This window comes from Nyctibius grandis, chromosome 18, assembly GCF_013368605.1.
Source record: "Nyctibius grandis isolate bNycGra1 chromosome 18, bNycGra1.pri, whole genome shotgun sequence".
Classification (NCBI taxonomy): Eukaryota; Metazoa; Chordata; class Aves; order Nyctibiiformes; family Nyctibiidae; genus Nyctibius; species Nyctibius grandis.
In genome coordinates this window covers 177,927-198,681 of record NC_090675.1, presented here as the reverse complement: position 1 = coordinate 198,681, position 20,755 = coordinate 177,927, and the positions used below count along the sequence as shown (strand labels likewise).

Below are 20,755 nucleotides of genomic sequence, written 5' to 3'. Positions count from 1 at the left end.
TTAATTACCTGGGGCTCATCGCTTGCTGTGAGCTGTTTTTAGAGCTGGTCTCACCGAAGGCACTTAGACTTGCAGCGCTTTGCTGTGGCTCTCGTTTCCTCTCTCACCGTAAGGAGTCTTGGGGGAGCCTTTGCAGCCCGAGGTTGGAACACATCAGGCGTGCCCAGGGGTGCAGAGGGGGGCGAACGGCCGTTTCGGCAGCTGAGAAGCCCCGGGAGGATGGTGTGCACCGTGCTTGGTGGGGTGTTGGGAGTGCACGCTCCTCGCCTGTCACTGGCAAGCGAGCCAGGCTTTGGGAAGCTGTGAATTGTTTGCTGCTTGTGTTGAGCAGCTGTGGAAAGCAGCTCTGTGGAGAAAGACCTGGGAGTTCTGGTGGACACCAAGTTCCCCATGAGCCAGCAATGTGCCCTTGGGGCCAGGAAGGCCGATGGTGTCCTGGGGTGCATGAGGAAGAGTGTGGCCAGCAGGTTGAGGGAGGTTCTCCTCCCCCTCTACACAGTCCTAGTGAGGCCACACCTGGAGTAACTGTGTGCAGTTCTGGGCCCCCCAGTTCAAGAAAAACAAGGAACCACTGGAGAGAGTCCAGCAGAGGGGTACGGAGATGGTCAGAGGGCTGGAGCATCTCTGCTCCGAGGAGAGGCTGAGGGAGCTGGGTCTGTTCAGCTGGAGAAGAGCAGACTGAGGGGGGATCTTATCAATACTTACAAACACCTTAGGGGTGGGTGTCAAGGGGATGGGGCCAGACTTTTCTCAGTGGTGCCCAGTGACAGGACAAGGGGCAATGGGCACAAGCTGAAACATGGGAAGTTCCATCTCAATGTGAGGAAAAACTTCTTTGCTGTGAGGGTGCCAGAGCCCTGGCACAGGCTGCCCAGGGAGGGTGGGGAGTCTCCTCTGGAGATATTCAAAATCCGCCTGGACATGACCCTGTGCAGTGTGCTGTGGGTGACCCTGCTTTGGCAGGGGTTGGACTGGATGGTCCCTTTCAACCCCAACCCGTCTGTAATTCTCTGAGCAGCACCAGTGGGAATCTTTGACCTAGACTGGAGCTTTCAATGTGGCTTTGAAAACCTGGGATGCTCACAGCTGGGATGCGTGAAGCCAAAGTGCTGTTGGCTGGGTGGACACTGTAGGTTTCCTTAGAAAAGGTATTTTGGTTTTGTTTCTACTTTGGCAGCAGTGTATGGGAAGACACTTCAAGCCTGGGGTGAGGGTGCCAGCGAGGGCCCACAGCGTGCCTGGACCCAGCCTGGGGATGGAGGGAGATGCTGAAAGGAGATGATCCTTCAGTGCCCTGCATCCCAGGGAGCTGTGCCTGCCTGGTGGCACCTCCTCGCCCTCGAGTCCTGGTTAGCCCCACGGCTAAGACCCCTGCTGCCTCCCTCATGTGGGGGGTGTTGGATCGGGCGCGGTGGGGCCGGGCGATGAGCCTGACGCCGTGTGTGGGAGGCGGTGTGGCGTGGAGGGTATTTCCAGTGACGTGGGTTGGACAGATGGTGCCCATCTCCAGCCCGCCGTGACACCTGCCCTCCCACCAGCAGGCTCCATCCTTGTAATTTCCTTTTTGCAGGGCTCCCGTCCGGCCTTTTGTGCCGCTGTCCCTGCGCGCAGCAGGGCAGTGCCACGTTCAGTGCCTGCCCTAAATAACCATCGTCCTGCCTGTGCCTCCGCGCTCTGCTGCGCCCGGGGGCGAGCTGCCTTGAAAACAGAAATGCCTCCAGCAAGGCTGAGTGTGGCTTTGGCAGAAACCCTCTCCCTGGGCAGTGGGTTGCCGTCCTCTGGGATTTCTGGGTCTAACAAATGGCAGTGGGCAGGAGGGATGGGACCGAGCAGCGACATGGCATCCTGCGTGCAGTGAGGCAGGACCGTTTGAGACGTGGAAAGGACACAATAAGCCAGGACCATTTCGGACGTGGAAGGGACGAGCAAGAGGTGACAAGGAGATGGGCATCTTTGCAGGCAGCATGCTGACCTGCTGCCTTTCTCTGCTGCCAGGACTCTCTGGCCTGCGTGGTCATGGTAAACACTTGCGTTAAAAATTAGTGGTGGGGAATGCTTTTCTCTCAGACTTCAGAAAGGGACTAAAAATTCCTGCAAATTAAGATCCTGCCAGAATGAAGGTAAGAAGAGCTGGATAGGCTTGGAGGAAGTTGTGATGGAGGTGCATTTTCCTGTGCAGGACTGCAGAGGCTCGCTGGTGTTTCCCATCCTGCTTGCCCTGGGAGGAGGCTTTCATAGAGTCACAGACTGGTTTGGGTTGGAAGGGACCTTAAAGATCATCTAGTTCCAACCCCCCTGCCACAGGCAGGGACACCTCTCCACTAGACCAGGTTGCTCCAAGCCCCATCCAACCTGGCCTTGAACACTGCCAGGGAGGGGGCAGCCACAGCTTCTCTGGGCAACCTGGGCCAGGGTCTCACCACCCTCATGGTACAACATTTCTTCTTATGTCCAGCCTAACCCCACCCTTGTTCAGTTTAAAACTGTTGCCCCTTGTCCTGTCACTGCAGGCCCTGGTCACAAGTCTCTCACCCTCTTTCCTATAAGCCCCCTTTAAATATTGAGCGGCAACAGTAAGGTCTCTTGTGCTGGGGACCCCAGAGCTTCTCGCAGTGCTCCAGGGGTGTCTGAGGGGAGCGGAGCAGAGGGGGAGCATCCCCTCCCTTGACCTGCTGGCCACGCTGCTGGTGATGCAGCCCAGGAGATGCTTGGCTTTCTGGGCTGCGAGCGCACATTGCCGGCTGATGTCCCATTTGTCACCCACCAGTATCCCCCAGTCCTTCTCCGCAGAGCTGCTCTCAGCCCCCTTTCCTTTGACCCTTTCCTGTGGATGGCTGTCCTGTTGGGCGCGTGGCGAGGTGGCACGGGGCTGCAGGCAGGACACGTGTGCCCTGGCAGAGCTGCTGTGCACGCAGAGCCTCATGGGCTGTCTGCCTCAGCCTGGGCTGCGGTGCCAGCCCTCGCCCCCTGCACAGCCCCTGTGCTGAGGGGTAAAACCTCTGGGCAGGACGATGTGCTGGGCTGCATGCTGTGAGACGCAGGGATGAGCCAGTCTGTCCATGGCAGGTGCTGGGGATGGGTTGGGTGGTGGAAAATCGTCATCGTGGTACAGAGCTGGAAGGAGCACAGAAAAGTAGTGGTACTGCGGGTGCAGGAGGTCAACTGGAATAACAGCCCCATTTCCTCTGAGAAATCTCCCCAGCCTGTTGATGCTTAAAATCTAGCTTGGCACAAACCAAGCGGGATTTCGAGTGGCATGTAAGCTGAAAAACAAACATGGACGGTAGCTACATCCACATAGCACACATCCATCCACGCAGATGTCCCTCCTAGCTTTAGGAGATGATGCTTTTTAACCTCCTTGACCGTGAACCCTTCTGCTCACGTGCTGTAGGTGCTGGGGAAGCGCCTGTGCTGCTCTGGGAGTGATGGAGAGGGTGTAGGCATCTCTCTGGGTCCGTTGGGCTCCACAGATGGACCTGTGCTTACAGCCAGCGGCGGCTGTGCCAGCGAAGCAGGGCTTGATTGCAGGCTGAATGAGTGAATGGCCATGGCCATGTATCCAGCTCTACGCTAAGCCTGAGTCGTGCTCTGGCTCTTGGTGCTGGGCTGCGACTGCCGGCGAGGAGCGGGAGAGGCTGGGGTGGACCTGGTGCAAGTGGGAACTGCCTAATTTTGAAAGCAAAAAGCTTCAGGGAAGAAGCTGAGTCCTGCCTGATGCAAAGGCAAAACGGCAAATCGTGTCTGACAAATTTGGTGGCCTTGTACGATGGGGTTACAGCGCTGGTGCATAGGGGAAGAGCAACTGATGTCATCTACCTGGACTTGTGCAGAGCGTTTGACACTGTCCTGCATGGCATCCTTGTCTCTAAATTGGAGAGACATGGACTTGACGGATGGACCACTCGGTGGATAAGGAACTGGCTGGATGGTCTCACTCAAAGAGTTACGGTCAACGGCTCGATGTCCAAGTGGACACCAGTGACGAGTGGTGTTCCTCAGCGGTTGGTATCGGGACCGGTCCTGTTTAACATCTTTGTTGGCGACACGGACAGTGGGATCGAGTGCGCCCTCAGCAAGTTTGCCTATGACACCGAGCTGTGCGGTGTGGTCGACATGCTGGAGGGAAGGGATGGCATCCAGAGGGACCTGTACAGGCTGGAGAGGTGGGCCTGTGCAAACCGCATGAAGTTCAGCAAGGCCAAGTGCAAGGTCCTGCACATGGGTTGGGGCAATCCCAAGCACAAATACAGTCTGGGTGGAGAATGGATTGAGAGCAGCCCTGAGGAGAAGGACTTGGGGGTGATGGTTGACGAGAAGCTCACCATGAGCCGGCAGTGTGCGCTTGCAACCCAGAAGGCCAACTGTGTCCTGGGCTGCATCCCCAGCAGCGTGGCCAGCAGGGCGAGGGAGGGGATTCTGCCCCTCTGCTCCGCTCTTGTGAGACCCCCCCTGCAGTGCTGCGTCCAGCTCTGGGGGCACCAACATAAGAAGGACATGGAGCTGTTGGAGCGAGTCCAGAACTGGCCACGAAGATGCTCAGAGGGCTGGAGCACCTCTGCTATGGAGACAGGCTGGGAGAGCTGGGGCTGTTCAGCCTGGAGAAGAGAAGGCTCCGGGGAGACTTTCCAGCAACCTTCCAGTACCTGAAGGGGCTACAGGAAAGCTGGAGAGGGGCTTTTTATAAGGGCATGGAGTGACAGGACGAGGGGGAACGGTTTTAAACTGAAAGAGGGGAGATTGAAATGAGATATTGGGAAGAAATTCTTTGCTGTGAGGGTGGTGAGGCCCTGGCCCAGGTTGCCCAGAGAAGCTGTGGCTGCCCCCTCCCTGTCAGTGTTCAAGGCCAGGTTGGATGGGGCTTGGAGCAACCTGGTCTAGTGGAAGGTGTCCCTGCCTGTGGCAGGGGGGTTGGAACTAGATGATCTTTAAGGTCCCTTCCGACCCAAACCGTTCTATGATATGATTCTGCAGGGAGTGTGCAGAGCTCTCTGCAAGCCCTGACAGGTACAGACATGCCTGTGCAGGCAACGGGCCACCGACCCCGCTCCTGGTCCGTACTCCCAGCACGACGGTGTATTTTTAGCAACGCAGGGAAGATATCCAAGTCAAAGGGAAAGCTCTAGGTGCTCATCCTCAGCTTCGTTTTACCCAGGTCCATCAAAATCTAAATGCACCAGCCCACTCCTGGGCTGGTGGCTCCTGCCATGCCCCAGCCTGGCTGTGTTGGCAGTTCCTGCCTGCTGAGCCCATGGCGTGGGGGCCCGACTGGGGCCAAAGCGGAGAGCTCCTGAATTCCTGGCTTCAGGGAATGTTTCTTCTTTGTGCCTGCAGAGTGGTAGTTCTGGGCAGCAGCACGTCTGCTTTTCCTTGTCAAGGTGAGATTTTTCCCTTGAATCGTGGTAGCTCTGGGATCTCGAGGGCTTCGGATAAGCCCTTCGTGAAGCAGTTACCAAAGCACAGGGTGCCACGAGCGGTGGCAAGGCTGAAAGCTGAGGTCTCCTCTGGGCGACTCCAGCCAAATCAGTCACCCTGGGTTGAAAAGACAATTTTAAGGGGAAGGATAGGTATTTCATCTGACTTATTGAAGGCTAAGAGGCATCTGTCTGGAGGCTGTATTGGCTGGCTCTGCAAAGTGCGAAGGGGCCACGGTTTGATGTGTAAACGTCTGCAATATGTGGGAGAATTATGAGATGAGGAGAGACAGTCCTGTCCCTTAAATCGTCTCCATTCCACTGGCTCCTTCTCTCTAGTGAAGATGGACTAAGAAGAAACTTTTCTACCCCATTAATTTTCCATTTCCCTCCATCATGTATCTGCTTTGGATAATAATCTTTTAAATGTCTCCTTATCCCGAGGACTGTAATTTTTCTTTCCCCTGTGAGCTTGCGTCCTCTGCCTCGCTGGAACGGGAGGAGTTTTCATCTGGTGACAATGACACACACACTGCTGCAGACAAGGACAACCCCTCATTTGCTTGCTGTGGCTTTACTACTTCTGTTGTATTTTCTGTTCTCTCCCATCTTTCCTGCGCTCTGCAGCGTCCCTCGTGCTTTCCCATCGCAGCGTCCCTCGTGCTTTCCCATCGCAGCGTCCCTCGTGCTTTCCCATCGCAGCATCCCCCGTGTTTTCCCATCGCAGCGTCCCTCGTGTTTTCCCCTTGCCACGTGTTTTCCCATCACTGCTGTTTGCAGAGCCCTTGTGCTCATGTACAGTTGAGTATAGCTCATAAAGTTCCCTCTCCAGCTCTCTGTAAATGTGTGGGTGTCGTTAGTCTGGTTCTGCGCCCGCCACGGGACCCCACGCAGTGTGGTCGCTGGCTGTGGTGGTGTTTTGCGTCGTGCCTTCATTGCTGGAGCTGGCTGTCCTCTGCTTTCTTGGTGTCCCCGGAGCGCTCTGGTGCAGCAGTGCCCGGGGCATCCCTTGCTCTGACTGGCATTTTCCCCAACTCCTGGGAGCAAGAGAGCAAAGGAGAAGGGGAAGATGCCCCTGAGGAGCTCCTGAAATGGAGCTGCAAACTTTGCAGGAAGCACTTGTTGATGCCTCTCTCCATGTTGTTGCAGGCAAAGGACAGTGATGATGATGATGAAGTCACCGTCAGTGTGGACCGTGACCACTTCATGGACGAGTTCTTTGAGCAGGTGAGAGCTTTGTTTGTCCAGTGCAGTTTTAAAGCCAGTTCAGACCTGCCCGTTAGTGTGGAGCAGGCTGCGGGGCTGGGGTGCGGGCTCCCACTGCAGGTGGGGAGCAGCAGTGGAGGTGGGGATGGGGCTCCTGCCCTGGCTGATGCTGCCCAGCTGATGTTTGGGCTCCTCGGGGGTTATGCTCAGAGCACTGATGAGCAGGAACCAGGCTTCCATACAGACGTGGGGCTGTCGTGGGCTTACCTGGCCCTATGGATGCTTTGCTGCTTCACGTCCTCCTCCAGAAAGCAGTGGGGCAGCTGGGCCAGGTGACCAGTTGCAGGGAGTGGGTGAGCCTCGCAGCCTGCCTGCCTCCAGCCTGCTGCTAAAGCAGACCGGCTCTCAAACCTCTTCTGAAACCATCTCAGTGGAGTAGCAGTTCCTGCATGGGATTGATTTAATTTTGTGCCTCTCGTTACCAAACAAGACGTTATCTTCTGGCATGTGGGTGGCTGTAAGATCTGCATGCGGATTTTTAGCACACCCTTAGCATGGCATGTGTGTAGGGGGTGTTAAAATGTAGCTGTGCAGGCAGTGGAGTGGGGAATGAAAAAAAATGTGATGTGCAGATGGAGGAAGATGAGCAAAGTGGTGGTGTGAGTCGAAGGAGAAGACAGAGCTAGAGGGTGAGCGGCCGGGCAGGCAGAGGGCACAAGTAGAGGTTCCCCCTCTTGGCAATGCTGGCATGTCTCCTTGTAGTATGGGAGTGTGGGGAAGATGCCAGCATGGATTTGCTGGCAGATTTGGTCTGTGGGGTGAGGATCAAACTGGGCTTCTCAGCCCCTGGAGCAGAGAACCATGAGGGACTGAATCCTGTGTTCAGTTTTGGGCCCCTCACTACAAGAAAGACCTTGAGGTGCTGGAGCGAGTCCAGAGAAGGGCAATGGAGCTGGGGAAGGGTCTAGAGCACAAGTGTGATGGGGAGCGGCTGAGGGACCTGGGTGTGTTTAGCCTGGAGAAAAGGAGGCTGAGGGGAGACCTTCTCGCTCTCTACAACTGCCTGAAAGGAGGTTGTAGGGAGGTGGGGATCGGTGTCTTCTGGATAACAAGCAATAGGATGAGAGGAAACAGCCTCAGGTTGTGCCAGGGCAGTTTTAGATTGGAGATCAGGGACAATTTCTTCACCGAAAGGGTTGTCAAGCACTGGCACAGGCTGCCCAGGGCAGTGGTGGAGTCCCCATCCCTGGGGTGATTTAAAAGCCATGTAGATGTGGTGCTGAGGGCCATGGGTTAGTGGTGGCCTTGGTAGTGCTGGGTTAATAGTTGGACTCGATGATCTCAAAGGTCCTTTCCAACCTAAACGATTCTATGATTCTGTGTCTGAGCTGGGACCGAGCCTGGCTTGTGCAACCTCAGCAATGTTCTCTGTGCTGGAGGTGCAGAGTCTGGGAATCTGTAGATCTGGTGCTAATTTAAATAAACCCCAAATGTTTCTCAGTGCATCGCAAAGGATACAGGATGTAGAGTCTGTATTACATTGCTGCGACTGCAGAGCTGGCTGCTGTGGTGTGGAAGGTCTGATTTCACGGTGGTCCTACTGTTTGGGGATCCAGCTGGAAAATATTCGTCCAGGAGGACATTTGCTGTGGTTCAGACATGTCATGGTTGCTTTGGGATAGGGTTTAATAATCCCTCCCGTTTCCAAAAATCCTCTCACAGGAGACCTGTCTTCTTGTCCATCTCCACAGGTGGAAGAAATCCGAGGGTTCATCGATAAAATTTCGGAGAACGTGGAGGAAGTGAAGAGGAAGCACAGTGCCATTCTTGCTTCTCCCAACCCCGACGAGAGTGAGTGAGCTGTGATCTGCTTGCACCCCTGCAGGCACCTGATTGCACGGGGCTGGGCCTGTGTGGAGCTGACGGAGTCAGAGAGAAGTCGTCTTCTCTGCAGGTCGCTGTGGCTGGAAAGCCACAAGCTGCTGAGCTGGCTGATGGCTGGGGTGAGGGAGGGCTGGGACCTGCGTGGGAAGGAGGTGGAGGGACTGCTGGTGGCTTTCTGACCTTGAGAGGTGGTGAGAGTCCTGCGGGGCTGCTGGAGGGCAATTCCTGAGGGCAACGTGGAGGCTGAAAAGAGCCAATGGCTGTTTTTTACACTGGTTGGCTGTTGTCTTGTCCCGGGCTGCCTGGGGAGGGCGTGTGGATGAGGCAGCACTTGCAAAGCAGGCTGAGCATTGCCTGCTGGGCCCAGAAATGGTGCAGCTCTTCTTTGAGGCTGCAGTGTGTGCTTGTGACGCTGTCCTCTCTGTCCTGAAGGACGTTTTGTTGCTGGCTGGCCACAGAGTCTGTCCCTTCCAGACCTTACAGATGTATTGCTGTTCTCTTCCCCAGTCTTGTGTTCCTGAGAAGAGGTTTGTTGCCGGGAACAGAAGTTAAGGATAGCAGCACCCAAGAGGTGGCAACGTTTGGGAGTCTGCAGGATCTGGCAGAGTGAGAGCTGTGGGTGATGAGTTCCCCTGTCCCCACGTGCGAGCAGTGCATCCCCCCAGGGAGCTGGGCAAGCTGGCACTGGCAGAACACCTGGGGCTGGTAGGGTCAGCTGGGCTTCCTTAGCATGGAGGCTTTCCAGCTTTGGTGTCTGCAAACCCCTCGTTGGGGAGCGGGTGGGACCAAGGTGCCAAGCTGTACGAGGGAGAGCAGGGGTGGGCACAGCTGAGCAGAGCTGCTCATCAGTGGGGCTGGATCAGGGGTCCAGGGCTTGACCCTGAACAGGCTCACCCTCTGAGGGACATCATTTGAACATCTCTGCTGCCCCAGGCCTGTCCTTTAGTCTTGCTGTGAGCCCACGTGGGCTCTCCTTCATCCACCTCCCTCATGGTGCTGGTGGTTGCTGGGCTGATGGTTGCTGCAGGAGCGATGGCACAGGATGGCTCTGAGCTGCCGGCAGCCCTTGTTGTTGGCAAAGGTGTTGCTTTCATGGGCCAGTGGGCGACTGCTGAGGAGCTGAATGCAGCTTGGGCCCTCCAGGCTGCAGTGGCCCTGGTGCAAAGGTGTGATTAGGGGGCTGGAGAGCTGAGACCAGGTCTCTGTCTTGCCATCCACCCTCCTCCCATCCACTTCTCTTCGTTTGCCCAGCGCTGTTCCACATCTGCTTGTATCCAACTGTGAATTGTTTCTAGAGGCCCCAGGAGGTTGTCTGTACACACATTGTCTGGTATCCAGCCCTATGTCAAATCAATAGATATTGCTAATTGCTTGGAAGAACCTGGTCCTTGCTAAATTGTCTCACGCTCCTCTCTCCTGGCAGCTGCTCCTCAGCTAAAATTCACTTGGCCAAGCCTGGAAGCGAGGGGTTTTCTCAAGGGAATTCACGTGTCTCAGACTGTTGCACGGTCATCCTCCAGGCTCTTTTGGTCTGCCCGTGCACTGTAAGATTTTTGCAGTATTTCTGTTTGGGTGTTTTCAGGGAAGAGCTGTCATTGCTTTGCTTCTGGCTGCTGGGCTCATACACCATGCATTGGCACAGTGTCCGCTCGGGGCTGAGCCAGAGGTCGGGCTGCAAAGGGCACTTGTGGCTTAAAAGCATAATAGTCTATTTAAAAGTCTGAGATCTGCAGCGAAAAAAATACTGTGACATTGACCTGACGTCCAGAAGCATCCAGGACGTTGGGGGTGCTTCTGGTTTTGTTTTACAGCGTTACCTTGCCTTGGTATTGTAGAAAGTTCAGTTTATAATGCCAAAACCTGTTTGGGCAGTGGAAGAAGAGCCCACACCTTGTTTAGAAGTTAGCGTTGTAATATTGTGCTGTGTCCAGGGGTTGTGGTGGGGCTGATCAGGTGCTTAATGGTAGATAGACTCACAGAATCACAGAGTGATTTGGGTTGGAACAGACCTTCAGAGATCACCCAGTCCAAGCCCCCTGCCATGGACAGGGACACCTTCCACCAGACCAGGTTGCTCCAAGCCCCATCCAACCTGGCCTTGAACACTGCCAGGGAGGGGGCAGCCACAGCTTCTCTGGGCAACCTGGGCCAGGGTCTCACCACCCTCATGGTACATAGGTGGTCCTATGTCCAGCCTAATCCCACCCTCGTTCGGTTTAAAACCATTGCCCCCTGTCCTGTCACTGCAGGCCCTGGTCAAAAGTCTCTCTCCCTCTTTCCTATAAGCCCCCTTTAAGTATTGAGCGGCCACAGTAAGGTCTCCCCGGAGCCGTCTCTTCTGCAGGCTGCACGACTCCAACTCTCAGCCTGTCTCCATAGCAGAGGTGTCCCAGCCCTCGGACCATTTTGGTGGCCTCCTCTGGCCCTGTTGTACCAGGTCCATGTCTGTGTTGCGCTGGAGACCCCAGAGCTGGCCGCAGTGGTCCAGGGGGGTCTGAGGGGAGCAGAGCAGAGGGGGAGCATCCCCTCCCTTGACCTGCTGGCCACGCTGCTGGTGATGCAGCCCAGGAGACGCTTGGCTTTCTGGGCTGTGAGTGCACATTGCCGACTGATGTCCCATTTGTCACCCACCAGTATCCCCCAGTCCTTCTCTGCAGGGCTGCTCCCCATCCATCCCTCCCTCTCTTCCATATCTGTGCTGGTGCTGGGGGTTGCCCTGACCCAGGTGCAGGACCTTGCACTTGTCCTGGCTGAACTTCATGAGGTTCACATGGACCCACTCCTCACAGCTGCATCACCACAAATCAGCAAGAGCTGTTTCGCCATGACTGACCCCTCCCAGCTGGGTGGACGCTGGATGTTGTCTCTGACCAGGCTGTTGTGTGCTGGGGCTGCTGGTAGTGTGGTGTCAGCTGAGCCATTTTCTTAGGGCAGAACCCATGTGCCAGCGTTGCTGGAGCAGGACGTGCACCCAGTCTGAGCACTGCTTCCTTCTGTCCCCCAATACCTAGGGGTGGAGTGTTGGAAATGCTCCTCGGTGTCCTCAGGACAGGAGAGAACCTTGGACGTAGGTGCGGGGGTCTGCTTAGCTGATCTAGAGAGGCATTAAACTCATGTGGCCTTGTAAGGACAGGCCATGTGCTGTCTTATGGGACCATGGGTCAGCTGTTGGGATAACTTGGGGTTGGATTAGATGATTTTTAACCGTCCATTCCACCCCAAACCATTCCGTGATAATTGGTGATGTACCGCTCACAGCTTTTCCATTTCCTAGCGACTCAGCCAGACCGAGAGCAGCATTGCTCCGTGTCCGTCTGCTCCTTCAGCCTCCAGTGAGACGCACGAAACGTGGCAGAAGTTCAACCAAAGACGGGATTAGCCTCCGCATTGACCTTGGCTGGACCTCAGTCCTGCACTCTGGTGGGGTGGAGGCAGTGCAGGGCCCTGTGGCGGTGAAGGCATCACAGAGGGGAATGGCTGGTGCCGGCATGGTGCCTGGCAGCCCCCCCACCACCTCCCCATGCTCCTGAGCCTGCAGAGAACCTGGTCATTAATGCAAAGGCGTGTTGTAAGCCAGGGAAGTGAATTTATTGAGATGAATTTGGAAATGAAGAGGCAAGATTTCCATGAGACACGAGAGGGGGATGCAGCCAAGGGGCACTAAAACGTAGACGGTGAAAGGCTGGTCTTGGTGTGTGCTTACTGGTGTTTGTTTTTTGACATCGCAAGTGACTGACACCTGTGATGTCAGTCAAGGCAAGACATTGTTCTTTGCAGGGAACAAACTCATGGGGGATTTGGGGTGTTGCTTGTCCCCTCTGGAACAGCACCTCAGTTATTTCTTAGTGATCTGTAAGTACTTTAGCATCATGTGAAACCTCAGCTACAAAGGTGTTGGGAGGTCGTCCTCCAGGGTATCAGGAGAAAGACACAGACTCTCATTCTTGTTTGGAGGTAAACGTGCTATGCGTGGCGCAGCTCGGCTTGGTGCGTGGTGCAGCTCCTCCGTCAAGAGATGCAAACTCCTTAAACACCACTGGCAAGTCCCTCCTAGAGCTTGGAGGACCTTGGAGTGGGGCTTCAGAAGATCAGGGCAGAGCTGGGCTGGTAATTTGGAAACTGGGTGAACAGTAGTTGGAGTTGCCATTGGAGCACTGAGTGGAGGGAGGGATCGTAGAATCATGCAATCATTTTGATTGGAAAGGACCTTTGAGATCATCAAGTCCAACCGTTAACCCAGCACTGCCAAGCCCACCACTAACCCATGGCCCTCAGCACCACATCTACACGGCTTTTAAATCCCTCCAGGGATGGGGACGCCACCACTGCCCTGGGCAGCCTGTTCCAGTGCCTGACAACCCTTTTGGGGAAGACATTGTCCCTGATCTCCAATCTAAACCTCCCCTGGTGCAACTTGAGGCTGTTTCCTCACGTCCTAGGAATGGGTGACATCCGGATGGATGGATGGATGGATGGTGTCTGCTGGCTGAATTGCCTGCTGCTTTTTCAGGGTCTCTTGATAAAAGAGAGACTCCTCAGGTACAATCCTACTGGAACCTGTGTCTTACATGACTGTGTGCTTAGGCGGACGCAAACCCTTGCTGCTCTCCTGCACGTGCTCTGCTGTTGCAGAAGAAGGTGAGGTCCAGGTGTCTGTGTGAGACCTGGATTTACCCACCTGCTCGGCGTGGGACGGAGGTGCTGGGCTGGATCCGTGTTGCACAGAAGGGCTCACCCCTCCCCTCCCTTCCCGCTGATCTCTCTTCTGGCTGCACAGACTGTTCTCAGATCTGTGCCGCCGCTGCTGCCTGGGCTTTTTTTGGTGCCCGGTGGGTGGGCAGCTGGCTGGCTTTGCCATCGTGCCGCCAAGGTGGCAGCCCCCCGCCTGCCTCCCTGTGCCTTGCGGCTCCAGCGGGCTCACGCCTGGTTGTGGGGGCACAGGGAGGGTCTCCCTGCTGAGCAGCTCCGTGCTGCGGGGTGGGCAGCATCGTGTCAGGGCTTGGGTGGGCTCTGAGGGGCTGTATTCCTTCTCAGGTCGGAGCCGTTGCTGCTGCTGCTCCTGGTTTGTCACAGCTCCTGGTAAACCTGTTCCTAAAATCCTGCCCGGTGAGCTGCTGCGGCAGTTGTCGCTCCTGGTGCTTGAAGCAGGCTGTTCATCCTTGGTCTTTGGTCCGGGCTGCTTCCCAGAGGAGGTGGCTTTGAGTGGCAAGTTGGCAACTGGAGAGGAGTGAAGTGATGGTGGTTTGGTTTTGTTTTTTCCTGGAGTGGTCGGGAAGGACTTCTCCGCCATTCGTGCATCGCGTTCCTCCCCAAGGCCGCGCTCTGCAACTCCTCCTCGCTGCGTTATATAACGGATGCTGTTCTCTCAATGAATCGCCTCCGGGAATGGAAATCTGCACATCCGCAGTCATGGCTTTGAGCCTGTCAGCTCAGTCCGTCTCCGCAGGCCTCAGAAGGCCCCATAAATATTTCAGACCTGGAAGCAGGTCCGTTACGGCTCTGCACCGGGATGGAAGGGGAGGTTCAGTTGCAAGTACACTTGACCTCCAGTTTCATAATTCAACCCATGCAGACTCAAGGTGGTGGCTTTGGACACCAGGGCGCAGGTCCCGGGTGACTTTGTTCAGGCTCTCTGTCTGCTGGAGGAGATTTGAGTTATTTGGAGAGTGGCCTTTGTAATTCCTAGCAGACCATCTCCTGGCAGAGAGATGTGCCAGGTGGTCAAGGAGACAAATCATAGTTGCTCACCTCTGTCTAATGCATTGAGACAACACTGGCCAGTGCCAAAAAGGCAATTTGGAGTTGTCTTGGTGCCTAGGCTCCGGCCAGACGCCTCTGAGCAGGCTCTGTGCTCTTGTGTAAGCAAATCCTTGCTACACACCACGTCTTTTTGGTAGGTGTCACAGCTGGAAACCCTCTTTGCTCAGAGGAGATGCTGCTCGGGCACTGCTGGGAGGAAGGGAGGCTGCAGCTGGTTCTTGCTGGAGCTGATCTCCTTGGGCACTGCTTTCCATGCCCTCTTAGCATCATTTCCCACCACACAGTGGTTATTCTGGGTGTACATTCCCCCTGGAGCCCAGTCCCACCTGGGCAGAGAGGAGGTTTCCTTGAAGACCAGGAGTTGCAGTCATGCTGTGTTGGAGGCTTCAGGCTCAGGCTCGTGTGATGCTCCTTTGGGAGGAACAGTGTGAGAGGACAGACGAGGGTTTTGGTGAAAAGCCTGACTTTATTCTCCTGGCCTCTTTGCTCCTCCACCCTCTGTGCTGCTTCTCCTGGCTTCCCTGGGATGGGAAAATCAGAGGCAGCCCAGGCTTCAGCAGACCTTGGAGATGGAGGTGAGAGGAGCTGGAGCTGTGGTGAAGGAAGTGTGGCCCCAGCAGAGCAAGAGACGTGGCAAAGGGTGTCCGGGCACATCCTGGACACAGAAAGCAAAGCAATGTGTCCGCCCATTGACCGTGCTGCTCTCACCCCTGATCTGCAGCCTCATCGGTGCTGCCCCTGCCCCACTTGCATCCTGCTCAGGTCTGGCCAGGTGAGGATTTTGGTGCAGGCAGGGCTGTGGGGTTTGTCTTCGGTGCAGTACAGGGGCATGGCAAAGACAGCTCCAGCTCCTCAGCCTGAACCAGGGATAGACTCACAGAGTGGTTTGGGCTGGAAGGGACCTTCAAGGATGATCCAGTCCAACCCCCTGCCATGGGCAGGGACACCTTCCACCAGCCCAGGTTGCTCCAAGCCCCATCCAACCTGGCCTTGAACACTGCCAGTGAGGGGGCATCCACAGCTTCTCTGGGCAACCTGGGCCAGTGTCTCACCACCCTCATGGTACAACATTTCTTCCCTATGTCCAACCTAACCCCACCCTTGTTCAGTTTAAAACCATTGTCTTGTGCTGGGGACCCCAGAGCCGGCCACAGTGCTCCAGGGGGGTCTGAGGGAGTGGGCAGAGGGGCAGCATCCGCTCTGTCGACCTGCTGGCCACGCTGCTGGTGATGCAGCCCAGGAGACGCTTGGTCTTCTGGGCTGCGAGCACACATTGCCGACTGATGTCCCATTTGTCACCCACCAGTATCCCCCAGTCCTCGGCAGAGCTGCTCTCCATCCATCCATCCATCCATCCATCCATCCATCCATCCATCCATCCCCCAGTCTGTGCTGGTACTGGGGATTTCCCTGACCCAGGTACAGGACCTTTCACCTGGCCTGGTTGGATGGCAACGTGTGGAGTGGATTTGATGGACGTAAAGTCATGATTGGCCCAGGGATGTTGGACAGGGTCTGGTTGCTCACCGCACCTCCCAGAGCAGGGCGGGGGATGAGGAGGACACCAGTGCAGCTGGTAGATAGCAGGGTCCCCACCAACAGAGGTGATTCTTCAGCCTTGGTGGGGCTGGCAGGGCATGGCATAGCAGCAGAGCTGCCTGCTTGCTCGCTGCAGGACCCAGGAAACTTGCGCTTCTCTGGGCCCTGCTCGTTTGGGGAGGGGGAGTGGGCAGCCCCGTCTTCCTTCCTTGTAACTGCCCCGGCTGCCTCCAGCGCTGGGAGCAGTGGTCCTGCCTGCTTCCTCCAGCTGCATCTTTGAGGCAGGTGAGCTCACACCGAAAAGAGAAGCCACGTCGTGGCAAAGGTGCACTTAGTTGTGCCAGCAGCGGCCAGCGTGGGAGGGCACGGGTGCTCCTGGGGACGGTGGGGAGGTGCCATCTGCTGCCCTGGCTCTCAGCATCCTGTGTCCTGCTCCCCTTCTTCCTCTGGACAGGTCCCTAAGGGGAAGGTGTCCTCAGGGTGTCTTTGCACCCCGTGCTCGGTGCAGCCGTGGTGGAGGACAGCCCCGCAGCTCTGCCAGCACTGCCCGGCGTAGCAAACCTGGCGTGAGATGGAGAACCTGGAAGGGTGCTTGGTGCAGGGACGGGGGTTCCTTTGCCCGCCGGGGAGGTCCAGGAGCTCCTGCAGAGTGGCTCCAACACCTTGCTTGGCTTGGGCATCCCAAGCAGGTCTGTGGTAACGATGCCCGTGGTCATTATGGCAATGCCGTGCTGTGCTCGGAGGCTGCCTCGGGTGGCTGCGCCCTGTCTTTGTCACACAGAGATGCTTTTTGTCACCCTTTCACGCATTTCTCCAGCTCCATCTTGAACGAGTTTTGTTTCTTCTCCCAGTAATTCTTGTTGAAGGGTCGCTCTAGGACTTAACCTCTGGTGGCCAGAAGCCATCTTCTCATTTCCAGCCTGAGTTTATTTATGATCGATTTACATACCAACATCATCCCAAGAACAAATATATTTAGCTTAAATAGCTGTGTGCCCTTCTGGCTTCATCCTGTCGGGTCCACGTAGCAGCTCAGTTGTTTTGCAAGGGCTTTGTGCAATCCCTGCCTTCCCTGTTCCTGTCACCTGCCCCAGCTCTGGTTTTGAAGGGCTGGGGTACCCCGGGGCGTGAGGTCTGCAGGATTTTTGGGGGTCCCTGGCTGCTGGTCAGCATTTCTTGAGCTTTTCAGACTGGCTTGTGCTTGTCTTACCTTGTCATGTTGCTGCCCCCATGGAAGTTGGGGTCTGTCTGTATAGAATCATAGGATCGTTTTGGTTGGAAAGGACCTTTAAGATCACCGAGTCCCATTAACCCAGCACTGCCAAGGCCACCATTAACCCATGTCCCTCAGCACCACATCTACTTGTCTTTTAAATGCCTCCAGGGATGGTGACTCCACCACTGCCCCGGGCAGCCTGTTCCAATGCTTGACAACCCTTTTGAGGAAGACATTTTCCCTGGTCTCCAATCTAAACCTCCCCCGGCACAACTTGAGTCTGTTTCCTCTCATCCTGTTGCTTGTTACCTGGGAGAAGAGACACCGACCCCCACCTCACTACACCCTCCTTTCAGGCAGTTGTAGAGAGCAAGAAGGTCTCCCCTCAGCCTCCTTTTCTCCACACTAAACACCTCCAGGTCCCTCAGCTGCTTCTCATCACACTTGTGCTCTAGACACAAGCGCCAGGGGACGAGCCAGGGCTTCCCCTGCCTGGATGGTGGGTGCTGGGCCTGGGCACCCACAAGCGATGAGCATTGGAAGGAGATGGACAAAGTGTGGGTTGGCAGGTCATGGTGGCACCTCTGCGTGTGAGCAAGAGGCCCGGCTGTACGTCAGGTTGTGGAGATGGCTGTCCAGGGAGTGGATGGTCCAGCTCTCCCTGGTGTCTCCGGGGGATCCCTGGGGGAGCTGGAGAAGAAGCTGGCAAACCAGCCCAGCACCTCCTGGCACCGATTCAGCGGGTGTCACGAGGTGCAGGCAGAGCAGGGGTGAGCGTGGGTGCAGGGATGCTCATGCTGGTCCTCACCTTCCCTGGCCACCGCCACTGCTCAGTACAGACTGGTGTGAGGATCCTGCAGCTGTATCATGCCTGGAATGATGGCACCCGCTGCCAGCCCTTGGGTGCTGCCCATGGGAATAGGACGCATGGACTTTCTGTGCATCATCCCAGTGCTGCAGCGAAGGTGCCTGGGACATCTCTGTCCTCTCTCCCTTGTGCCCATGTGGCTTTTTCTTTCGTGACCCCTTGATGTGCCATGTGTTAGTCCATGCAGCAGCCGTGCAGCCCCCCTACGCGCCTGAGCTTTGTGATCACCAGCACCTATTGTCTGCTCCGTCATCCTGAACAACACTCAGTGATCCACGACACCGAGCAGATGCAGGGTAAATATCAATTAGCTGTAGTCTGATTCATGGCAGCATTAAAAAAAAAGAATAAAAATTAGCTGCCCTGTAATTATTTTGGGCTTAATTTAGACCAAACAGTTAGTGGCACTCCTGGAAGACATGTTATCACTGCCACAAGGTGCAGCTTTTGCCAGAAAACTTTATATCCTTTGGGCTGTGCACCCCCTTGCACCCCAGAACCTTTGCATGATGGGCAACTAGGAGGTCATTTTGGAGCAGGAGCCTGTCCTTGCTGCCAGAGGTATTGCTGCTCCTGGCGTAGTGCAGGAGAGCTCCCATGGCTCCTTGGGTTTGTGCGTGTTGCAGCATAGAACCGTAGAATTGTTTTGGTTGGAAAAGACCTTTAAGATCATCGAGTCCAACTGTTAACCCAGCACTGCCAAGGCCACCACTAACCCATGGCCCTCAGCATCACATCTACACGGCTTTTAAATCCCTTCAGGGATGGGGACTCCACCACTGCCCTGGGCAGCCTGTTCCAGTGCCTGACAACCCTTTCGGGGAAGAAATTGTCCCTGATCTCCAATCTAAACCTCCTCTGGTGCAACTTGAGACCGTTTCCTCTCGTCCTGTCACTTGTTACTTGGGAGAAGAGACCGAACCCCCCTCGTTACACCCTCCTTTCAGGCAGTTGTAGAGAGCGAGAAGGTCTCCCCTCAGCCTCCTTTACTCCACGCTAAACACGCCCAGGTCCCTCAGCCGCTCCTCATCACACTTGTTCTCCAGACCCTTCACCAGCTCTGTTGCCCGTCTCTGGACTCGCTCCAGCACCTCAAGGTCTTTCTTGTAGTGAGGGGCCCAAAACTGAACACAGGATGCGAGGTGCGGCCTCACCAGTGCCGAGTACAGGAGGATGATCGCTGCCCTGGTCCTGCTGGCCACCCTAGTGCTGATACAAGCCAGGATGCTGGTGGCCTTCTTGGCCACCTGGGCACACTGCTGGCTCACGTTCAGCCGCCATCGACCAACACCCCCAGGTCCTTTTCCACCAGGCACTTTCTAGCCACTCTTCCCCAACCCTGTAGCGTTGTGTGGGGTTGTTGTGCCCCAAGTGCAGGACTCAACACTTGGCCTTGTTGAACCTCACACAGTGGCCTCGGCCCATCGATCCAACCTGTCCAGATCTCTCTGCAGACCCTTCCTGCCCTCCAGCAGATCAACACTCCTGCCCTGCTTGGTGTCATCTACGAACGTACTGAGGGTGCACTCGATCTCCTCGTCCAGATCACTCATAAAGATACTAAAGAGAACTGGCCCCAGTTCTGAGCCCTGGGGAACACTACTTGTCACTGGCCACCAATTGGATTTAACTCCATTCACCGCAACTCTTTGGGCCCGGCCACCCAGCCAGTTTTTTGCTCAGCAAAGCGTACGCCCGTCCAAGCCGTGAGCAGCCAGTTTCGCCAGTGTAGCCTCGGGCCGGTACCACAGCCCCTGTTCTTGCTGTGTCCTGGGTGGTTTGGGACAGAGTGACTGGCAGGAGGCGAGCAGCCCTGGGGGTGGGGGGACAGGGGGCCATCGCTGCCCCGAGCCCTGCTGCCCGTTGGACCCTCATGGCTTTCTCTGCTGGCTCCTCTTGTCTGTGTGCGAATTTGGCCCTGCTCCTCACCTGTGTCTACTCCCCTTGCACCTACCACCCTTGGCTGGTCCTTGAGCCGTGGCTGAGGTGCGGGCGGGCGGGTGAGCCGAGCCGTGCCAGGGCCACGGCGTGCCGTGCCAGTGGTCCCGGTGCACAGTGAGGCTGCCTTCCCTCTCCCGCAGCCGGAGCAGTTTGGCATGGGGAGGTTGGAAAGAGGGAGGAAGAAGGGAAAGGAGCAAAAATCACAGAATCACAGACTGGTTTGGGTTGGAAGGGACCTTAAAGATCATCTAGTTCCAACCCCCTGCCATGGGCAGGGACACCTTGCACTAGACCAGGTTGCTCCAAGCCCCATCCAACCTGGCCTTGAACACTGCCAGGGAGGGGGCAGCCACAGCTTCTCTGGGCAACCTGGGCCAGTGTCTCACCACCCTCACAGCAAAGAATTTCTTCCTAATATCTCATCTCAATCTCCCCTCTTTCAGTTTAAAACCATTCCCCCTCATCCTATCACTACTTGCCCTTGTAAAAAGCCCCTCTCCAGCTTTCCTGTAGCCCCTTCAGGTACTGGAAGGTGCTGGAAGGTCTCCCCAGAGCCTTCTCTTCTCCAGGCTGAACAGCCCCAGCTCTCTCAGCCTGTCTCCAGAGCAGAGGTGCTCCAGCCCCCTGATCATCTTCATGGCCTCCTCTGGACTTGCTCCAACAGCTCCATGTCCTTCTTCTGTTGGGGGCCCCAGAGCTGGACGCAGCACTGCAGGGAGGGTGGGGTCTCACGAGAGCTTTTGATGCAGCCCAGGATACGGTTGGCCTTCTGGGCTGCAATCCCAGAGAGGGGTTACGGCAGCTGTGCCCGTTGCAGCGCTGGCTGGAAGAGTTCAGCCCTTCTTGCCCAGCTGGTTGGCCAGCCAGGGGCTCTTTCAGCAAGTGGCTGGTTCAGCAGGCCGGGCTGCTGCCTGAGGCGTGTGGCTG

At 56.2% G+C, this 20,755-nt stretch overlaps 1 protein-coding gene across 3 annotated transcripts in view; it reads left to right on the top strand.

The window, feature by feature from the left end:
* Positions 1–20,755, top strand: part of STX1A (syntaxin 1A) — a 99,394-nt gene that overhangs the window by 14,842 nt on the left and 63,797 nt on the right. For all 3 annotated transcript variants that reach the window (XM_068415845.1, XM_068415843.1, XM_068415844.1), the window contains exons 2-3: positions 6,564–6,641; positions 8,372–8,471. In XM_068415845.1, the coding sequence (XP_068271946.1) occupies positions 6,564–6,641; positions 8,372–8,471 (178 nt within the window). The remainder of the gene's footprint in view (positions 1–6,563; positions 6,642–8,371; positions 8,472–20,755) is intronic.